Below are 21969 nucleotides of genomic sequence, written 5' to 3'. Positions count from 1 at the left end.
GATCTGCATTCCTCAGAAGAAAATCATGCACAACTACAGAACCTTGAGCCAAAGGCAGATATTCAAAAACTTCAATTGCAGCAGCTGTTACGAATTACCTACATTTAGCTTTCACTTTTCAAGCTGACACAAAATTATCAGTATCCATTTTCATTTGCATCCACAAAATATTAGATCTTTTTCAGTACTCACAGCAACATTATCTTTAAAACTCAAAGTATAATTGAAATAAATTCTGGAAATTAAAATTTGTCATTCAATATGTGCAAAAGAAATCCACAGAAACCAAACAAGGTATTAATATTGCTCCTCTTTGCATTTGCTATTGTTCTGAAATTGGCCATAATTGTTCTGGAATTCGTAATGTGAACTTACCCAAAATAATCGACAAATATGGAAAAAAAAAACAATTTACCTGCAATGAAAGAAAAGTTGAAGAAATTAGCTATTGTTTTTGTTATGGTTTTGTGTTTTTTATATTTTATATTATACGTAAATGTTAAGTTAAGTAAAACAAGACAATTCTGAAGCAACCTGTTGGTCCCTTTCATATTTGTCCCTTAACTTTTGTTGACTTCTGGCGTTTTCGCCTTTTTGCTTTTGATATTTTAATGCTCGGCTTTCAGTACCACTAACATATTTTAGCTGCTGTGCCCAGCAAAAAAAGCGCGGTAAATAATGAAGGTGGCGTCGTTAACCCAGAAAAAAATCAACAAAATAAAAGTTGCGATGTTGGGTCGCTAATTATCAAGGCCGACTCCGAATGGAACTTTCTCAAATCCTCCGTCGAAGTTTAAATGATAATCTAGATCAAACAACTTTTATTAAAGGCTGTCATCGACATATGGCTTGAAGCATGAAATCGAATTTTTACAGAATTTAATGGTATAAAGGAAGCGGCCTAAGTTCAAATAGTACATTTTTAAGCTCACAAACAAATATTAATATAGCTGCCAGGGGTTGCTGGTCCTTAAACACTTGTCTTTGTCAGAAAAGTAGTGTCCTTGCTTTTCCAAATGTCAGATGCACAAAATTATGGTCGACCCTGTCAAAAAGGGGCATACTGCTGTGCTTGCTGCCTAGGCAATTTCTTACTCGGATTCAGTAAAATTAACTCAATTGCTAGACACAGCGTTTTACTGAGCACAGTTTTAAATTTAGAAGCTTATGTATTTAGCAACTTAACGAGCCAGCAATGCTCTCATTTCTAGTTTTATTGTGTAGCCCAGAACACAAAGGGGGAATTCCCTAATTCTTATTAAGCCTCAAACTCCAATACTTCTGCTTCTCTTATGTAAGGACCGCCAAAAACAAAGGAAAATGTCAATATTTTAAGTAAGTTACATCCTTGGCCATTGACTAATAATTTATTTTATTTTTTCTCTTACTACTTTGAAAATCTACCTTGAATAAGATTATTTATAAACGCTGGAAACTCTTTGACCACCTTAATTAATGTAATATAATATCTCGTCCTACAAACTAATAGCTAAATGAAACATAAAAGTCAAATGCACAGCACTTTTTTCTTGGCTCGTGGGATCTTAAATGATTTTGATTAATGAAAAATTTGAACTCTATATTTGTATACTGTGTTAAGTAAGGAACTAAGAAATCTCAACATGTAGCATATTCTCAAGCACAGTGCCAAAAGCCAGCTTCGCAGTGAAGGTCTACCTTTGCCTGGACTCGCTGGACAGTTGCGCAGCATCATTAATTACGAAAACCAATAAAAGTATTGGACAGCGATTTAGCTGGGAAAGTCAGGCGCAGGCCCAAAATAAGTTGTCATCATTAGTTTCAGTTACGCATACGATTTCGTCATAAGGACCAAACAAAAACTGGAATACAAACGCAGTAACTTCCTAAATAGTGATGAATTATTGGTCATCATGAAAAATTGCGCTACATCGCCTTAACGCTTGTCAAACAGCCTGGAACAAATTTGAAAAAAGAGGGCTCCAGAAGAGTACTTACGTGTCAGATGGTTGAATGACAAGCACTAGAGCAACGAAGGCATCTCAACTGATTTAATGTTTATGTTTAAAAACACAAATCCCAAAAACAATCCGTATTAAAAAGCTCTGTCATTAATCATTATCGTATAAACATCAATTGGTATTTAAAGTGTAGAGAAAGCAGCAGCACGCAAAAAAAGGGAACGTTAGTCCTGGGTAGAATGCCTTACACAATGTTGTTGATTGGTCATTGACTCGACATGGGCATTAAGTCGACAATCAACAATCAATGGGCCCCGCCGCCCCGTCGAAAAGACCAAGTAAAATTGAAAATTCGATTTTCCGTGAAAAAAATGCTCAAAGATAGAAATGTAAGCCTGCCTATTCAATCAGTCACTCAGTGAAACGAACATACTCTGAAGAATACTTTGATATGTTGTTGGTAGCTTAGTATAGTCAAGAGTGAAAAGATAAATACTATTCTACGTATACATTCATAGTTTATTTTTGCCAATAAAAAGAGCCAATATGAGTCCGTTCAATCGTAGTCCGTTCCAAAACCATACATTATAGCTCAAAGTTATGTTTTGTTGTGGGTTGATTGGATTTGTATCAGCAACTATTACATTGAATCGTCCATGCCCTTCAAGACCGGTCGTTCGCGACCATTAATCATTTTTTTAGCCTCAGATTTATCTTTGACTTAATATTATCCAACTCTTCGTTATATTTACAAGTATATACATTGATCATTTATTTTATTCAGGTGTTCAATGTTTCTATTCGCAGTGGTCCGTCATTGTTGTTGTTTTTTTTATTACCTAATGTCTTTTAATGTCCAATAATTCTAAGCCCTGCCTGTAAGCGTAATATGCATATAAAATCAAAATGTTTTACACATATGCGATAAAGTTAATTTAAAGTTTAGATTCATTTTGGTTACGTGGCGGTTATATTGCGCTTTCATGATGGCCCACACAAATTTACAAGGTTTACTTTTTATGAAAAATGTCGATTTAAGAAAAAATACTCACATTACTTGGAAGACTGCTCTGTGAAAATTTTCAATTTATTTAATGCAATTTAGGGAGACTAAAAGCGTCGAGTCAATTGATGCACTTAGGCACAAGATCTCGCACGAATAACAGATTCTGAAACAGAGGGCACAACACAAGTGGACAGACACAGTGGCGTGTGTAAATTGATTTTAGGGCACGCCTTTGCGCCCAGCTAACAGTGTGAAATAACTCAAAAGTCGTCATGATGGGGAGACAAGCCCAAAATATGTATGTGGGGAACCAACATTGAGGGGTGCCACTGTTTCTGCTTTCAAAATGCATTCCCAGGCCAGCAACAAATACACACACAAAACACATTCTTGAGCTCGGAGTTTGGAGTGTTTGGAGTGAGTCTGAAAATGCTGTTTGGATGGGTGATTAACATATGGTGAGGGCAACAACACACACAAACACTTTGTTTCTGTTGCTTAGCTTATGTAGTCTTTTGAAAAATTGTATATAACACTGAGTTTGAGGGGTGCGCTGTTTTATAACAGGCAAGACAAGCTTTAATTCGTTTTCTATAAAAATATGAAGTATTTTTTACAACAAAATAAATTCATATATAAATAAAGAGCAGACGCAGACCGTGACGAATGATTCATCCCATCTCTGAATCAGCCCAAGGAGTCATCGTCATTAATATTCGTTTATCACAGCTGCATGGTAACATATCAGACGGCACAGGAAGTATGTATAGCCACAATGATCCTCGGCGCAGTTTTAATCTTTTTGCTCTGATAGCGGCTAATGCGGCACGCCCATATCATTTATGAGGCGTCGACTGGGCTCGCAACAAATATAAACAGCCAGTGAAAATAGTGAGAACGATTGCTGCTGGCTGGCTGAATGGGAAAGCAATATCGTATCGCCAGCATTTTCTGATTGTAAGAAAGTGTCCGTACAGCAGCCGCCATATGTGAACAGCCGGTTTGAGTTTGATTTCGTATGTGGGTCTATTGGTTTTGCTGTTAGAAAAAGTGTATGGGCACAGTACTTCCATACATCGCCCCCCCCCTTGTGCATGTTATCCAAAAATGAAAATCACAGCTTTCGCCCTTTTTTCCCATTTTTGCTGTGCCATAATGGAAAGGAATTATATTTGGAAAATAAGTTCTCGCACATATCGAGATCGAAAAATATAGTTTTTCAGCCCCGATTTGAAGTTTTGCACAAGGTATCTCCGAGTCGAGCACCACCTCAAGCACTCTTGCTTTTTGACTTTATTCAATTCAAGTTTTTTTTTAATTTAACAACAAACACATGCTCTCGACTTGTAATTGATATGTTAGTACAATGGACAAAAAGTTTACCGCCCCACGTCGTGGCCTCATTACAGCGAGTTAGGCAGGTGATTAAAGCACTAGCATCCGAAACATGTTGACAACTGTCAATTGTTTTAATATTGAGCTGCTGTTCTAAACCACAGCACACAAATAAACGCACTTCCCTGTTTCTGCCTTTGTCCCACAGCGCCCTAGTAAATAAGGACTTTAAAAAGAGCAGGGCGACTGTCGCCGCTACGTCTAAACATGAAAAACAACCCCGCAGATCCCCTTCTTGTGTGTCTACCATTAAACCAGGCTATGAGCCCCCTCTCTTACCATTCCAAGTACGACGCATTTACTTCTTGATAAATAATGTACACGATATACATACATATATACATTTATATATGATGGTGTCGTATGTATGCGTTCCAATTTTGGGTTTGTTTTATGATGCAAATTAGACAAAGTGGCAAGTGTGCAAAATTTAAAATAAAAATGCTACATTTTTAAAGAGAGAAAAAAAGTTTGATTTAGAAGGTTGTTACGTTTTGTTTCTTTTTTCCCTTCTCTTGCACAAACATTTGCACAAGACGCTTGCACAAGTGTTGTTTGCGCAGAGAAATAAAAAACAATTTGTATTTATTTACAATTTACATAAAAATAAAACAATAAGTGTGCAATTGGCTGTGCAATAATAAAATTGTCTATTTGTACATTTTTGTTTCTCTGTCTTTGTTTTTCGCTTAAACGACCCGTAAATATAAGTATATACGTATGTATACAGTTGCATGTGAAGTCGGCACGTGGCGCCTCAAAATGGGTAAATTAGTTGTTAAACCGAGTCGGCGGGTGTCAATACGAATATTCGGTAATTAAAAAGGATTAGTTACTGCCACAAGAATGCTAATACATTGTAACGGTAAGTTCATCATGTTAGGCCAAATAATAAATATTTTTTTAGTGTAAAATGGCGACAAAGGAGAAAAGAAACTAGCAGAATCGTACAGGAAATAAAAGATTCCATAAAAAATTGACAATGACACACCAACATAGAAAAGGATTCATTGACTACATATGCATACATGCATGTATATATGTATTCTAAAGCTGACTGATAAGAAAATCGATCAAGGAAATTAGCAGCAAGCCACTTAGCACACACATGCACAACAAACCCCCTATGCGCCTTGATTAGCAAACATGCTTACATACATAGACTAACACAAAGCCAACTCCTTCGAAAAAAACATCCTCAGAGGAAAAAACACAACTGTAATTAATACGAAACATATTCACTCATTACCAGGAGACTTTATCAACGACCCAAATCCTTGAACACGAAAAGAACATGAGGACAAACCACAAACGTTGAAGGTGACTGCTGACTACTGATAAAAGCGATTCTCTCATGCCTCCAGATATATGTACATACCTTCTGCATCTGTTTTTGTCCAGAAGAACCATACTAAAGTAGCTGAATGCTCCGCATAATAAGGCGTGGGAGCTGCCAGCATGATTTATGACTCTAATAAATACAAGTTTATCGTCTAGCAACCAAGCATACATAATTGTACAACCAATTAGGAACGCATATAATTCAAACTTAAAGCATTCATTTAATCAAATATTTCAGCAAAAAAACACATGTGCACACATGTATATTCCTAGGATACAGTTGAATTTCGAGACTCGACTTGGCAGCGATAAATATCTACCTCTTCAAAATCAAAAGGATGCTTGTATGAGAGAAGTAGTAAGAATCAATATTAGAAGTGTTAGTCTGTGTTTCTTTAATTGCAATTCAGTTATGTGCAGTTTCTGAGTTAACAGGGTGGAACTCAGGAATGTCCATGTTGAACTTGAGATTCGTTTTAGTTCGATTGAAGGTTGAGGCTTGAGCTTTTAATATAGCATAATGGCTGTTGGTCCGTGTGAGAAATGTATGTCGCCCCAGCAACTGTGCAAAACGCGAAGTTTTAAGTTGTGGCAGTTGTGCTGCAGCTGTTTTTTACTGATTATAAGTTTGTAAACTCAAACACATACCATTGCAAATAACTGACCGATGTGGCGTACTGCTTTTGGAATGAGCACCTCAAGTCTGTACATAAGTATGTACACACATATTTCAGCATATGCACTGAACGGAGCGCTGCTACGTCACAATAGCTGCCGCCTAGGCAGCCACACAACTATAAAAGACAGGTCCCATACGCACAAGCACACACATTTAGATAGTGTATATATGAGTGTGCATATTTGATGATTAATTGCAGCCAACATGATAAATGATTGGGGGTAATAAGAGTAGCAACGGCAAGCGCCACTCAAAGAAATATATAGAAGCTAAGGGTGGCACGGTGGTAGCACGCGTGTTTGGAACTAGCTCGGGTATCTGGTTTGCTTCTAAGAGGTCGTAGCAGTAGCAGCTCGATGGTTGTCTCGATAGACACTGCTGAGTTTAGCTGCCTTGCAAGTATTTAAGGCACACAGTCGCATAGCCCTCACGTTTTGGGCCACGTTGAGAATATTTTTCGCAATTGCACGTATTTGGGATTGCCTTTTCTTTGTTGTTGTTGTCGGTTTGTGTTGCCTCTGATATTTTTCAAAAAAAAAAAAAAAAAAAAAAAAGTTGCCTCGTATTCGTTAGGAACCAAAGGACTGCTCGACATCCAAGAAAGAATTCGTCGGCGACGTGGCAGTCAATGATGTGGGTGCTGTAGTTGTTGCTGCCTTTGGCTTATTATCTTTACGCTTGCTTATATGTGTGTGTCACAGAATATGTGGGCATCTGTCTTCATGAATTTAACAATTCCAATGCCCAGCATTTTTCTCCCCCCCTCAATTTTGGTTTCTTTTTTCTATATTGGTACGTGCCATTTTGAGTTTGTTACGTTTTTGGCGTGTAAAAAGTTAACTGCTGATTGCATATTGTGTGTGTAAGGATGGTTGGGGATAGGATGTCGTCACAACCAATGGCAGACTGATTTCGACACTTGTCTGCGCCAAAATGGAAAATAAAAGAATACATTAGGAATTTATTTATTTAATGCCGATATGAATTTATAATAGAATCAGGCTACACAACTCTTAAGTACAAGATGTATCTAAACGTTAACGGTGAAACAGAATTTTCCTTACAAGTTGTTGGTATAAATTTAAATTTATCCCTTATGCCTGTTTTGTTTGATGTATGTGTGAACAAAGCATAATTTTACACAGTTACACAAATAGCTACGGATGTTTCTTTGCATACAGATAATGATACATATTTAGCTTACGTTGTTTATCTTTGCCTTGCCACAGTAAAAACAACTGCCAGCTGTGTTAAATTGCAGACAAGTGTCCGTGACAAATAGCTGCGTCCAAATAACGCAACATACGATACCACAAACAATTTGAATAGAATACAAACACAGCAAACGCACCAAACGGAAGTACTCGGAAGTCAACGGGAAATAAGCAAAACATCCGTCGTATGTAGTATATTAATTACAAAGCGATTCCTTGTGGAAGAAATTGCTTCACATGTTTTTCATTTCATTCGAAAGCCCCTTCCAAAATTTCCATTTCCATTTACATGCTGCAAAATAATTCGGAGGATGAACTGAAACTTTTTAAGTTATCTGTTTAGCTTAGTTTAAGCAACTTGAGGGGAGTTTAATTTCCAAATATTACCAAGCGGGATAAAAATGCATTCAACTTTGTTACATTATTTATCTACGTTGCAATTACGGATCGGATGCATGTAAACATATGGAGTACTCGCAATCGTGCACATAGTCAGCCTTTAGATTCATATTTCAACTAAAACTCAAGAAATGAATTTTTGAAATTTTTCGAATGTGTTTTCATCAATTTTCAACGCACCGAATTGTTTAAAAATAGTTGTGAATTCAATAAGGCATATGAAAATAATTAAATAAATAAATGCCACAATAATCAAATAAAATGTTTGAACTACGTTACGAATGTGCTATATAGAATGTAAACAAATTCAGAAAAAGAAATGTGGTACGTTGTTTGAATACCAAAATTTAATAGCTTAACTTTTTTCTAAGATCTTCTACTGCGGGCGCTGGTGGAAGGCGGCATTAAACAGTATCTGCCTTATCTCTTTGCATGCCAATGAATTACGACTAGCGTTTGACATAGCCCACAAACGGTCAAGCAATTGTTTAATGCGTCACCAGATGATAAAGCAGTCAACTTATAACATTTTTGCAACACAAAAACACAAACAAATGCAAACAAAAATAAAAATAATAAGCCGAACCTCCAAATCAGCTGTTGTTTCTGATAATTCAAACTTTTGCTGATCCGATTTATCACAGCACGGAGGAAATCGAAGAGCGAAGTTAAATTCATACATTCAGCACGGTAATACATACGTACATATATGTATATATGTAAGTGTATGTGTGCACATACATAGCTTTTTATATTTTCATATCATTTCATACTTATTTGCCAAATGCTTATGCACCTACTATGTGTATTATACACATGCATAATTGTATATATACTCAAATGATAACCGACAGCGGCGGCGTCTGTTTATTTATGAACGCATATATTTTTTTAATGTTTTTATTTTTTGCATATTGTAGAAATAATTGTATAAAGCAAATGCATTTACTTATATAAATATTGTCTATACATATTATGTATATAGTATTTCTCTGCCGTATTCACTTGCTTTTATTAGTGTGGCGTAATCATAATAAATGTTATTTTAAACTCACCCACAAGTAGAAACAATTGCTCAACCTATATAAGTCCCCTCGTAAAGACCTTCAAAGCCAAAGATAAAATAGCGGTTCCTAAGGCATATAATTTAGGTATGTACATATATAAATTACTAGCCACATGTAGGTTTGACGTCAATGATAAAAATATAGGGAAATCTCACGTACAATACACGATATTTAATGCACACTTATGCATTGCATTTAAATGGTGAACTTCTATAATTTGCAATTGGTTTAAGCACATATTTATAAATGGAGCGGAGCTTAACGCGACTCTCTAAAACGTATGCTTTGAAATCGATTCGATTTTTGTGCTCTTACTGTTGCAATGTTAATAGTTATCAAATAACTGTATTTATTATGGGACACACGAATGTCATTAAAATAATAATATAATAATCCTTTTTATTTTCTTTTTAATTCTTCACTCACCTGTTGCCATTGATCCTCAATCGATGGCTGCGATGAGAAATAGCCAGTTGTGCAAATGCGCTCCAGTTCGTTGAATATATTCCCACTCGGTAAAATATCCATCTCGAGATCGTCGTCCTCAGTGGAAAAAAACTCCAAAGACTCCGTGATGAAGCCGTCCTGGTTTCTCTTTAGGGTACAAAATAAAACCAATATTGAGTACGCTACCGCGTTCACCCTTTGCGACTTTCTGTCGTTAATAATAAACGACGAGAAATTGTTTTGAAATTTTTTGATTCACACTCGCGATGCTAGTATATATATTTTGAATATTTTGATTTTAATATTGATTTGATTAGAGGTATTTCTGCATGACAATTGGCTTGGCTTTTACTTGAGCTACACTTTACAGCATTTTAACACACGCACGTACAAAAAGATAATGATTCAGATAACAAATATTTTGACACCTATTTATATTATATTTAAGTTTTGTGTATTTTTTATTATTCTTTTAGCAAATTGATGCACATAATTTTTCTGGAATATTAAAGCGCAAACTTTTTTTTTTAATTGATTTGTGCTATTTTGTAATAAATTTTTTAATTGCACATAATTTTGAATGGGTGTTCCACAGTTGCAGTTGCTTGGAGCTGTAATATAAAAAAGGCAGTAATTATAATAAGTATTATTATTAATGATTGATATGCAGGTAATATAAGGAATCGAAAAAAAAAAATTTGTTGATTCTCTCTTTCATATCTATATCTAACTTCAAAAAAAAAACACACACAATTTGTTTCTAGAATCTTACATATTCTGTGTGTAAAAACCCATTCAACGAAACCAATAGACATTTTCATAAATTAGCCTTGCATAAATTGTATGGGAATACTATTTATATACGTATACATATAGCAAAATATTAAAGTGTATTTTGAAAGATGTTATCTCTGCTTGTGCATCTTGCTACATACCCGTCGTATTTTATATAAACCTTTTTTCCTATGCTCAACAGTTTTCACTATCATAACCAAATTTTAGGTCAGTAACCCCATTGACTGGCATAAGCACACATACATATATAAAAGACAGTCAGTTGTTGGGACTGTCGCGTTACGGCTCAAATTATTAGTGTTGTCGTCAATAGTACGGAGCTGGCACCAAGCACCGGCCTGAAACCCTGAAAGGTATCTGCTGGTTTATTAGCCTGGATCGAGTCGAGTCGAGTCGAGTTGAGTCGTTTCGGTTTTGGTTTTGGTTTCGAGTTCGGGTTCGAGTTCGGCCTCTTCTATATATGTTGTATTTTACTTTAATTTCTAAGCGCTTTGTTCGTCCCTCCCTAGTTGAGCAACAAAATACGGCAACATTCGTGGCTCGTTTTGTTGTCGATTTTTTACTACCTGTTTTTGTTCGCTCTTTTATAACGTATCTCTCTTTTTTCTCGTGTTAACTGAAAAAGAACCAACCCGCAGTTGAAGTGGCTAGCGACCGTGCGCTTTTGAGTTGATTTTAGTACAGTTTTCTGTTTTTATTTTGTGTCTGGTTTTGTTTTGTTTTGAGCTGCCTGCAGCACATGGCTTACAACGGCTCGAACGGCTCTGGGCCTGGTCACTGAATTTGGGCATGGAACTTCAGATGCATTTTATGATTGAAAAGCTGATTTATTTACTGTCGGTGCCTTTTAAATTTTGTCAAAACTTGGCGAACCGTCGCTCTAATTTACACATTCTCCAGGTGAATGCTCTCCAAAATCAAAAGTAATTTTATTTTCATCTTTTCGTCCATTTTTTTCTAAATTTGTAACTCAAACCGTAAAATGAAAAAGAAAATATTTTGAAAAAAGAAGGCTTCTACATTTAATTTTTGGGTCCATTGATCAGACTTGTCTTGCCATATAGACCCTGTGCACTCGCCTAGTTGGTAGTTGGTGGGCAGCTGTTGACCCAGTTTCACTTTTCTTCAGCGAAATTAAAAAAAAAAAAACTATTGGTCGCCTATTAACTTTTCAGATGATAGGTTTCAACTATAACTACTTACAACTTAACAAACATTTAAATTACCATACCCACGCGTTAGCACCAAAGTATTGCCCACATGCCTTAAACTTGCATGCAGACTTTTACAGAGATTTTCCAACAGACATATGTATATACACAAACACTCACAAATGCAACCTCACACGCATTTTGATGCTCTACTCGTTCGTATACCCTTCAATCAGCAACTCAACATAAAAAAAAAAAGAAGCGAGACGGAGGCGGGGTCACGCTCACGTCCGCTTGCAGCCTACGTGCGTTTTAATATATTTCTCTTCTTGCTGCTGATGCAGCTTTGGCTACTATGATTGAGCATCAGTACCGTCAGCGATGTAGAAATTTTCACGAACCTGACCCTTCTTACACCCTTTGCACCCAGAATCGTTAACTTTACTTATTTTAATATAAAGGGTTTTATTTTAATAGCACAGTCACAGTTGTAGGCGTGATCTTGACAGTATGTCCAACCATATTAGGCCATCTAAAGGCAAAGTTCACAAAAAAAAATGTATTTTATATGAAAAAGTGGCAACAAAACAGCAGTGACAACATATGAAATTTGTTCTCTGAACTTGATTTGCATGGTATGCCACCTCTATACCCACTTGCATTTGGACTCTCCTCTTATTTCCCTATGCATTAAAAATTTTTTTTTATATGTTATTCGCTCCAACGTAACTCTTTCACATTGTTTCACCGCTGCGTAATATTTCCTGCTCAGCTCATTTATACCCTGGGGCAGCCCCGTGCTGTCCTCCCCCTCACAACATACATTTCAACACTTTGTTCATTTCACACGTGAATTGCCTTAAAATAAAAAAAAAAAAAAAACGAATGGAAGCAAATATTCATTGCTGCCTATTTTTACAGACCTTTCGTTGTTGCTGACTGCCTGCCTGTTTGTTTGTTTGTTTGTATTGCATTATGAGTGGAATTTTTCCAAAGATAAACCATCCAATCCATAATACAAATTTTATAACCATCGGATGTACATAGTATATTATATTCCAATGCTATCTTTTACCGCGGAAATTAAAAGCTTGTTAAGACATATACTATCCTATTTTGCTGATGATATATTCAATATTACAGTCATCTCAGGCCTAAACATTTACGCTATGTGTTTCAGCCTGTCCGCCAGTCTGAGTGCCAGTATTTTTTGACTTGAAATGATTCCACGCTTTCCTAAAAATTTGTTTAACCGCCCTAAAGCAAAATACTTAAAAAGTATTAACATTATATTCGATATGAATATACATATCTTAAAATTTTGAAATTGTCTACGCAAAATATATTCAAGTAGTGTGTATTCTGTATGCAGCAATTAACCCTAAGACAACCCGGACATTTATATATGTATTGTGTATACATATATATATATATATATATATATATATCTCATGTCATTTATTTTTAGTTGGCAAATTGTGTATGTTTATAAACAAAAGGTTATTTATGTTCTCAATTTTTATTTTTGGTACAGTCAAATAAATATTAATAAAGACCACGCGTTAATTTAGGCGATAGTCAGTCGCTGGAGCCGCCTCCAAGTCATTAATTTTTGGACCGTGCTCAAGAGACCAGAGAGTGTTACACATGTGCTGTTTCGTCAATTGGGTTTGCGACAAGCAAGTTTTATTGTGTATTATTGTTGTTACTGATCTCGTTAAAGATAGTTTTTGACGGGTTTTAATAATACCCAAAGTACCCCAAGTAGCCGTATAGCGCACACTTGACAAATCGAACTGCAATTTTACAAGCAGGTGCAAATTACTAGGAGTGCAATATTGGTGTCAGTATTCTATATCAGAATATACTTGTAGTACCAGGAACCTCTGATATTATTTGTTATTTATTTTTGATTGAATGTAAAAAGAAACCGCCTGCAAGTTGAGCCCAACACAAGCAACGTTCGATATAATCATAAAACAAATGTGGCACTTGATTTGCCAGATATACCCCATAAGCATTGTATATGTATAAGCATATAAGAATATTACATACACATACATATGTACGTATTTATTTTACCGCGCTTCAACAACCGCACAAAAATTGAAAAGAAAAAACTGCTGGAGGCATGAATCAACCGCATTTTATATTTTCTGCCTGCGCTACGTGATTTAATATTAGCGAACTACTGAGTAGTTCATGCAAATTACAAAGTTTTTTTGCTTACAATAATGAAACAACAATAAGAGCTTGGGAAGTTAGTTATGGTTGTATGGCAAATGATTAAACGCTGGGTATGGGTATGGGGCTCCTAATATTTTTAGCGTGAGTTTCGCGGTCTATCCGCTGAGTCACTGTGCGGTGGTGGGAGGTTTTAACTGCACTGCTGATGGCTGATGGAAAGAGATGCAAACACTAATGCATGCTGCTCAGCTCTTTAACCAGTAAATGCGGCTTAAATTTGTACTCTTTCCATAATATTTAGTTTTGCGTACCTCTTGAAGTTGTTGTTATGGTAGTCGTTGCTGCTGGCTGCAACACTTGTTACTTGGACGCACTTTTGCGCAAAACTTGTTTGCACACAAATACACTGCGGCACACACACACATCAAGGAGACGAAGATTTGACACAGCGAATGCCGAATGCCGACAAACAACAACAAACTACGCGAATCGTTTACACTGCAGACTTTAGGCGAGCAAATGGCGATAAGAATTTAGTAGTTTGCGTTAACTTTGCAATTATTATTTATCCATTTTGCTTGGCGACTTAAGTGTCGACGAATTTTTAGCTACTATTATTGTGATTTTCTATTTACACTGCAAACGTTTTCCCTTGTTTGCTGTTTACAGGTGTTACTCTTCTACTTGTGGTAGTTGCATGTATCACCGTAAATTCATGGCTGTTTAAATTGTCGTTGTTGCTGCTGTCTGTTTTATCAAAACATTTTGTCGTCCACTCATTTCTTATCAAAACTTTGTTTACACCACGCACACAAACAAGCTATACGGGGCGACGCATTAAGTACCGCTATAAGTATAAAGCACACACTGGCAATTTTCCGATCTTCTCGTTTCTAGCAACTGCACAAGTGCATTTCGTTTTGTGTGAATTTGCTGCTTGATGAAAAAAGACGCTGCTGCTACTGCTGCGGCGACGGATGCGGCTGCTGTTGTTTGTGATAACTGCGCTTGCGACTCCGACGCACGCTGAACCGTTAACGTAACCGGTAAAAATAAGACTGTTGCTGCTGTTACTCTCAGAGAACCACAAGTGCAAGTTAAGCGACTATTAACACTCACATGTTAAGAACAGAGAGTCAAACTGTAAGTTAACAGAGCCCATGTGGCGCTCAGAGACTACAAATTGTACTCTTGGTCGGTCTCTCTGCTGCGGCGTACGTAGCGGTGAGCAAACTCACCACCGCAGCGAATTCAATGTCGGACGTAATCGTCAGAAATAAAAATTCAGAAGAGCGAATACAAGCGAAGTGGTGAAATTGATAACAGTCAGTTAATACTAACATTCGCTGCTAAAAAAAATTTTGCATTATACATACAATTGTGACAGCTGAAAAAAACATAGCAGACTATGCTTTGATTCTTGATCATTTTAAAGATCGAAGTCGATCTAGCCTTGTTTAAATCTGGCTAGTAATTTTAAATATTCCGAGTACTTCGTGTGCAGCTTTCTTTGCATTAATCAAAACAATAAATGAATACAACCCAATAAAATATCATCCATCAACAATACGCAATCAATCAACATAAATTTAATCATTGATAATCACATATATGGTGTACTACGGGAACTGTGTGGCCCTGTGAGCTACGCACTGTCGTACATATCCTACACTCTCCAAAAATGATGACAAGCATAATGTTGAGGCAAATGGCAGTTGAAATTATTGCAAATAAACTATACGTGAACAGAGATTAGGGCAAGTTAAGGTGTGTTGACGATTTGACATCTTGTTGTTGTGCCCTCCTCCTCGGCGGAAGTCGCACAAATCCGTAAATGGCACAAATTATGGCATGCCAAAGCGCTCAGCCATAGCTTCAACCCAAGAGCCATGTAAGGAACAAACATCGGCGTGCAGAATTGTCTATTATCGGAAACGTGCAGCCGAGTACCTAGTATGCCTTATAACACGAGGGCGGTAATTAAAATATTTATGAAGGTTTTTGTTGTAACATATGCGATAACGGTTTTCCTCTCACTTTGCCGGTGACTTTATATGAACCACATTAACCTAAGGGGATGCAATAGCTTTGCCACTTAGTACGAATAATAGTAAGTCGATTTGCGAATTATAATTTCACTACGAGCGATTTTGTGCCACTTTCCACACTAATTTGATTAATATATTTATCAAACTGTGTGAGATATCGATTTTCGTGTTAAACATTTCCCTTGTTTCTAAAATATTTAGGCACTTTATCTCTAGCTTCGAAGGAGTCGACAAAATAAATGAGTTTACATGGACAGATCATTAATTTCGCTTGAGTAAATTTGCAAACAGACAACTGCATCAATTTCCAGCTAAACTCAAAGGCCCAAAAGAATAACGCGAACTCCTAGACCTTGCATATGGGTAGACTGCTCGCTTGGCTTATGAGCAGACAAAATCTTTTCACGGCTTATTTCCCAAGTAAATAAAAAAAATCGAAATTAGTTCGAGTCTACATTTTGTTATAGAGAAGATCCTTTGATTGTAGGCAATTGATTAAAACTACGGATGAGCCATTTTGATAGAAATCAAACTGTATAACACTTCTACAATAATTAAACTAGCTACAGGATATCTCATTACCTACCTTTTTTTTTTGATTGTAAAGCTGGTCTTACGGACAAAGCGAAAATATTTTGATGTATTCATGGAAACAGTTTATGCATGTTAAGTAACACACAAATTGACGGAAACTTGTGCATGCCATGGTCTCATCGCAGAGCGAGGGGAGGGGTACAAGGAAAAAACGGCGAGCGTTAAGACCATACCTTTCAATTTATTTATAATTTACGTGGTAATATTTTTGGACCAAAAAACAAAGCAAAGACCAAAAGGGAATAGATGAAAACATAATACATCCAAGTGGAAGGCGGAAAGTGTAAAAGCGGTAAAAGCAGAGGCAAGTGGCAACATAGCACAAGAAACAGACAGAACACAAAGGCAACAAGACGCATATGAATTGGAAACTAATCATGGAATATAAAAAAAGCATGATTATTATGCATCTCACACTAATCATTATGGCTATGAGCGCATATAGTAGGCGAGGGTAAGGAAAATAAATAGAAATATGCCCGGGAACAGTTGCAAATTTATCTACATATATGTTTATGTATTTGGTGGAACGTAAAGATATTATAAATCCTATTATTCGGTATAGATAACAACTTTGTATTTTCGTATTAAAGGTATTTAAAAACATCACTCACTAACAAGACACTATGATTTATGGTGGCCTTGGTTAAATTGAAATTATGAGGCCAATGCACTACGAAATTGTTTAAAATGGGAGACAAAGTCCCTGGCAACTAACCCGAGGTAATTTAGTACCTTTGGCACCTTGTTAATGGCCATTAATTTATTACATTTGCAATGCCCGAACTCAAAGTGTTTTTGTTGCTGAAGGCCCTTCTGCTAGTAAGCCTTGTTGTGTGTGATGTCCCATAACAGAGAATACTCAACATGAGCGTTTGCTAATTGTTACACTTCCTTCTGTCTTCACTTATATATTTCAATTAAAGTAGTAATTCAAATCTATAAACACGAAAAAGTTCCTAACTTTTTAAAAACCCAAAACCTAACAACTTTTAATTGCGTACAATTTAACAAGCGAACAGATTGTTTAAGGGCAACACACGCTGACGACAGCAAAACAGTTTGCAACATCTGGGGACAGTAGGTACATGTCTTTGGCAGCCCTGGTAACCCTGATAGCAGTAAGAATTAGGAAGTTAGCTATGTGACAAGTATTGGGTTATTCGAGCTGCAAAAATTTCAACAGTCAACATGTCCAAAAATACAGTAAAGAAAGAATGAATATGAAGGGGAAGGTATAATAAAAGTTTTGCCCAAAACAATACTCAGCTAGAGAGTAGCGGCAAATGGAATTTTAATGATATGAAAATAGAAGAAGTGTGGCACCTATCAGGATATTGTTAGGCAGATGAAATGACCCCCTTCGTAGCACAACCCAACCGGCACTTGAACTTCGCTGCATGCTTATTTTTCACTCATTCAATATATTTTGGCTTTCGGCGCAGGCGAAGTACAACAAAGAGAGAATTTTAGAGAAGAGAGCGTGCTAAAGCCGGCAAAACAGTTTGAGGATAGAAAGTACACAAAACAGTTTTACGAAGCTTTAAAACCAGAAATAAAGCGTTGCCTTATTTTCAGAGCGTATGTCATGTGTTTGGAAGCTCATAATTATAAAAAAAAAAAACAGCTCAACAGCTATGCACACTCACTTATACACATTGCTTGGCCCTCATTGTTTGATTACGTCGCCTGTTGGTATGCAACACTGTGTATGTGGGTTTAGCTTGTTTGTTTGCATGTGTGTTGATTGGCCAACTGAATGCAATGCACAGCGCAATGACCCGACCCGACAGATTCAAACGCTGACTCGTTTCTGTTGAGTGCGAACTCTGGTCGATACCTCCTGATGACGACGACAGAAACACGAGAGGATGCAAACCACGAATGTTATTCAGAGGCTGGCCATTGCCGATGACGTTGCTGAAGGGAACTCGGTATATTTTGGCTCGTGTTGGACACTCGCAGTCACTCTGTTTCGCTCTCCTTTTTTTACGGAAGCTTAACCTACCGCAGAATCCTCGATATGAGCAGCCAAATTACGAGTTCCTTCCTTAGTTGCAAACAGGGAAAAGCAGGAGACTGTTTCGAGTTTGGAGCCGCTGTTACAAGTACTCTTTCGAAATATCTTGTATAACAGTCTGTCTCTTTAGCATATCTCTCTTTGTAACTCTCTTAAATGATTGCGATTTTTTATGGTACACTCCGTGAGTACAGGTGACGTCACCTGCATGTTGACGCGCACGCCGGCAGTGTAAACAAAACATAAAATATATGAATGGGTGAGTGAATTGTGTGGATAAAACAATAAGGACGAGTATGTGTATGTAATTCTTGCGCTTGATGAATGAAAATATTGACAATGTTACGCTTGTTGCTGTCTTTTTACTATGTGTAATACAAGCTACAGATTAGAAGATATTTTATCAATAGTCCTAATATTTGCGAAAACTTGGCTATGTTCGCTTGAGCTTTGTTGAGAATTCAGATGAACCATAAAATGTTGCTTTTGAGTACAATACGCAAGTTTATCGCTAGTTTTTTTTATGTGCGCATGCATGTTTATGTGCTAATTACAATAGCAGACCAAGCTTATTTGTCGATGTGCAGCAAATTTAAATAATACATATTTCTATCAAGTGCTCTTCTCCTCGATTCTCAAGAATCCCAGTAGGCTTTGCACCTTTTCATGCTAAGCTAGTAGTGTAGTGGTATTTTTGTGTTATTTTTTGTATTTTTTTTTTGTTTGTTTATTTTTTGTTTATTTGCATGCATATATGTGCGTATATATGTATATATATATATGCAAACATATATGTATGTATGCCTGCATATATTTATATATGCTAAAATGCATACATTCATACGTTCATGTATATATTGACAGATGTATGTGTGCATGTATGTAGGCATTCAGGCATTCATGTACGCATGCATGCATCACATAAGGTAACTATTGTGAACATTTCAGCTTCGTAGCTCTTAAGGTATGGGCTGTGCGTTGATCACAAATCAATCAGTCAGTCAGTCAGTCAATCAGGACAAACAGATTTTATATAAAGATATATATTTATATAAAGATATATATTTTAGTTTAGAAGCGTTTGTCTGAGAGATTACAATGCATCTCTGTGAAATCGGCATTGAAATAAACTTTTCTACAACAATTTTAAGAATGGACAAATGTTTGTGGGAAGGGATGCTACACTTCATGAAGAGTGAAAAGCTATTGAAAGCAATTGACAGGCAAGTCAAGAAATGGCGGCATCGCATTTAATTTGAATTCTTTGTATTTTAAGCACAAACCCGAACGCATATTACCATCATGAATTAAGTTTTTTGACAAGAATCTGGTTGAAGAATTTCTATTTTCGAATTTGTCATGTTTTCGCCTTACACAGTCTAAGTCGATAAAATATATTATTAGACTGAGTGTGGGTATCTCAGGGGCTGGGATGTGCAAATATGCGAAAGCTAAACGTCAGAGCAACCCTTTTTTTGGTGTAAAGTTTTCAGCGCTTATCTTAAGTCGCGTTGACAGGCAGCAGTCAAGACAAGGAAATACATAGAGAAGTACAAGTTGAAGATGAGACTTAAGCTGGACCGAGGCTGGACCTGGACCACCGACAAAGGACACAGCAGACGGGCAAACGTCAAGCAATAGAAATTGCTGCGGGTAAAAAATGGCGCAAAAAAATTAAAGAACATGCTCCACTCTTTCCTTGCGAGGGACACTGGTTGACAGTGAGTGATTTGACCGTACCCTCATTTGCGTGCAGCCAGCAGGCAACGCAGCAAAACTAGCAGGATGAGGCAGCACCAAATGGATTAATGTGCAAGGATGCGGCTCCACGGAAAGACATCTGAGAAAATTACGTCAACTACGCACTGGGCAGGCATGAAAATATGTATATCTACAGAGAGAGATGGAGAAGCAGTAAGCGTAAGTAAGCGTAGCTCATTTACGCGCTGCACTCCAGTTACACGCAGCATCCAGAAACAAAGCAAAACTTTCAAAAGCTATTTTCTGCGCCCAAATGACAGCGCAATGTAATAATGAAAAACTTTTTCTTTGTCAATTTGATGATAAGTATAAAATTTTTCAACCAAAAAAATAAAAAAGGCACCACAGTTCTGTTTCGTGAGCAAGAAACATAAAACTTCAAAGTGTGAAAGCGAACCTAAACGTGATTCCGAAACCTTAAATATCATTCGCATAGAGTTGCGTTGAGAAAACAAATCCACCACCAGCCTAAAAACTTAATCAATACTTGATCTAATTTGAAACACTTTAGAATCCAGCCAAACTACTTTCATTTAACAAAACTCCGCTAATCAAGTTCGATTTACTATGGGGATACTTTATATACTCTTATATAAGTTTATAGAAATTAATTCATTCAAAAGGTACAGGGTACAAGTCTATACATATTTGTATATAGTTTTAAATTATTTTATGTACATTATATACTATTTTAAAGAGCCATTCAACAAATGTTTTGTGTTCCACAGTTGTGGTTGTTACATTTCTTTGTAAGCCCGGCAGGCTGCCCAGTACCAACCACACGGTCTACATTTTTACTTTGTGCCTTATAGTGGTTGGGGGACACTGGAGCTGTAGGAGCAGGCCACAATAGCTTCGAAGTCAGCGGGAATTGTGGAATTCATAAGCTATGTGTGTTACACTGCCACCGTAGAAGAAGACTCTTTGTGCAAAAAGCATTTTTGCTGCGTAAAAACGCTATACCGAATCCACCTGCCTGCCTACCCCCGGCACAGGCAGGCATGCCATTAACCCACTCACAAAAAGTGTAAAATCGCTTAAATTATTGTTACAGGCTGCCTAGCCGTCGTTACCCACAACGGCAACAGCAACAATCGCCACTGAGCAACTGGGAAACAACAACAATGTTCAACCGTTTGAGCTTTGCCACGCATTGCTTTGAGCACTGGTTAGCATAGCTCCAACAGCCGCAAGCGAAATTTTCTGCGAGCAGCCAGCTCTGTGCAAGCATACTGTGTGTACTGTGTATGTATATGTGAAAGTGAGCGCATGTGCGTGTCTGTGAGGGCTGGAAACATTAGGAAATATTTACAACTCTCTTGTGATGTGACGACTCTCTATACATGCAACCAAGAATGAAAAGTGTCCTTGCCTGCATTAGCTGCATGTTCAACGTGTGCTAGCAGTAAGCAGTGTAAGGAAGTAAATTTTTTTGTATATAGACAGGTTGGTTTAGAGTCTTGAACAGTCAAAAGATGTTGTGTTTGCGCAGTTTCAGGTTCAAATTCATTTCCAGGGATCTTTATAAGTTAATTTAAGGCTTATTTAGCGTCAATCGCGTAATCCAAGCTTCCTCAATCAACGATTTTTTGGACGAAGTTTTATTTTTTGTCCGATTCGCTTTTAGCTTTTTTTTGAAGCCCTACATTAATGAATTACAATAATGAATAAGTGTTTCAGGGATTTTCGAAATTCCACCCGCAACTGTGGTAATTTGGCGGAAATCAGTTGTATAAAAGTTTTTTGTTTACCATTCGATCAATTTCAGAATCTTCAAAATCATCTGATGCGTGTTTTCGCAGCTGTGCGTTATTCACCAATCAGTCAGTCAGGACCAAAAGGCTTACATATGTATAAAGATTTAGCTTTAAGAGTTGGAAGTGAGTTAAGGAATATTTTTGAGGCAATCAGACAGACTTACAGAC

The 21969-nt window shown here is 36.9% G+C and overlaps 1 protein-coding gene across 1 annotated transcript in view; it reads right to left on the bottom strand.

Annotated features, from left to right (window-relative positions):
- Positions 1-14664, bottom strand: part of LOC135430075 (Krueppel-like factor luna) — a 78007-nt gene extending 63343 nt beyond the window's left edge. The window contains exons 1-2 of the mRNA XM_064684614.1: positions 13933-14664; positions 9468-10099 (exon numbers count right to left, since the gene is read on the bottom strand). Coding sequence (XP_064540684.1) covers positions 9468-9569 — 102 coding nt within the window. The 5' untranslated portion in view covers positions 9570-10099; positions 13933-14664. The remainder of the gene's footprint in view (positions 1-9467; positions 10100-13932) is intronic.
- Positions 14665-21969: the final 7305 nt, after the last annotated feature.

This window comes from Drosophila montana, unplaced genomic scaffold (genome assembly GCF_035044405.1).
Source record: "Drosophila montana isolate Dmon_TW-CO22-7 unplaced genomic scaffold, ASM3504440v1 contig_2883_1, whole genome shotgun sequence".
Classification (NCBI taxonomy): Eukaryota; Metazoa; Arthropoda; class Insecta; order Diptera; family Drosophilidae; genus Drosophila; species Drosophila montana.
The sequence above is the reverse complement of the archived record's forward strand: the minus strand, read 5'-3'. Positions and strand labels throughout refer to the sequence as shown.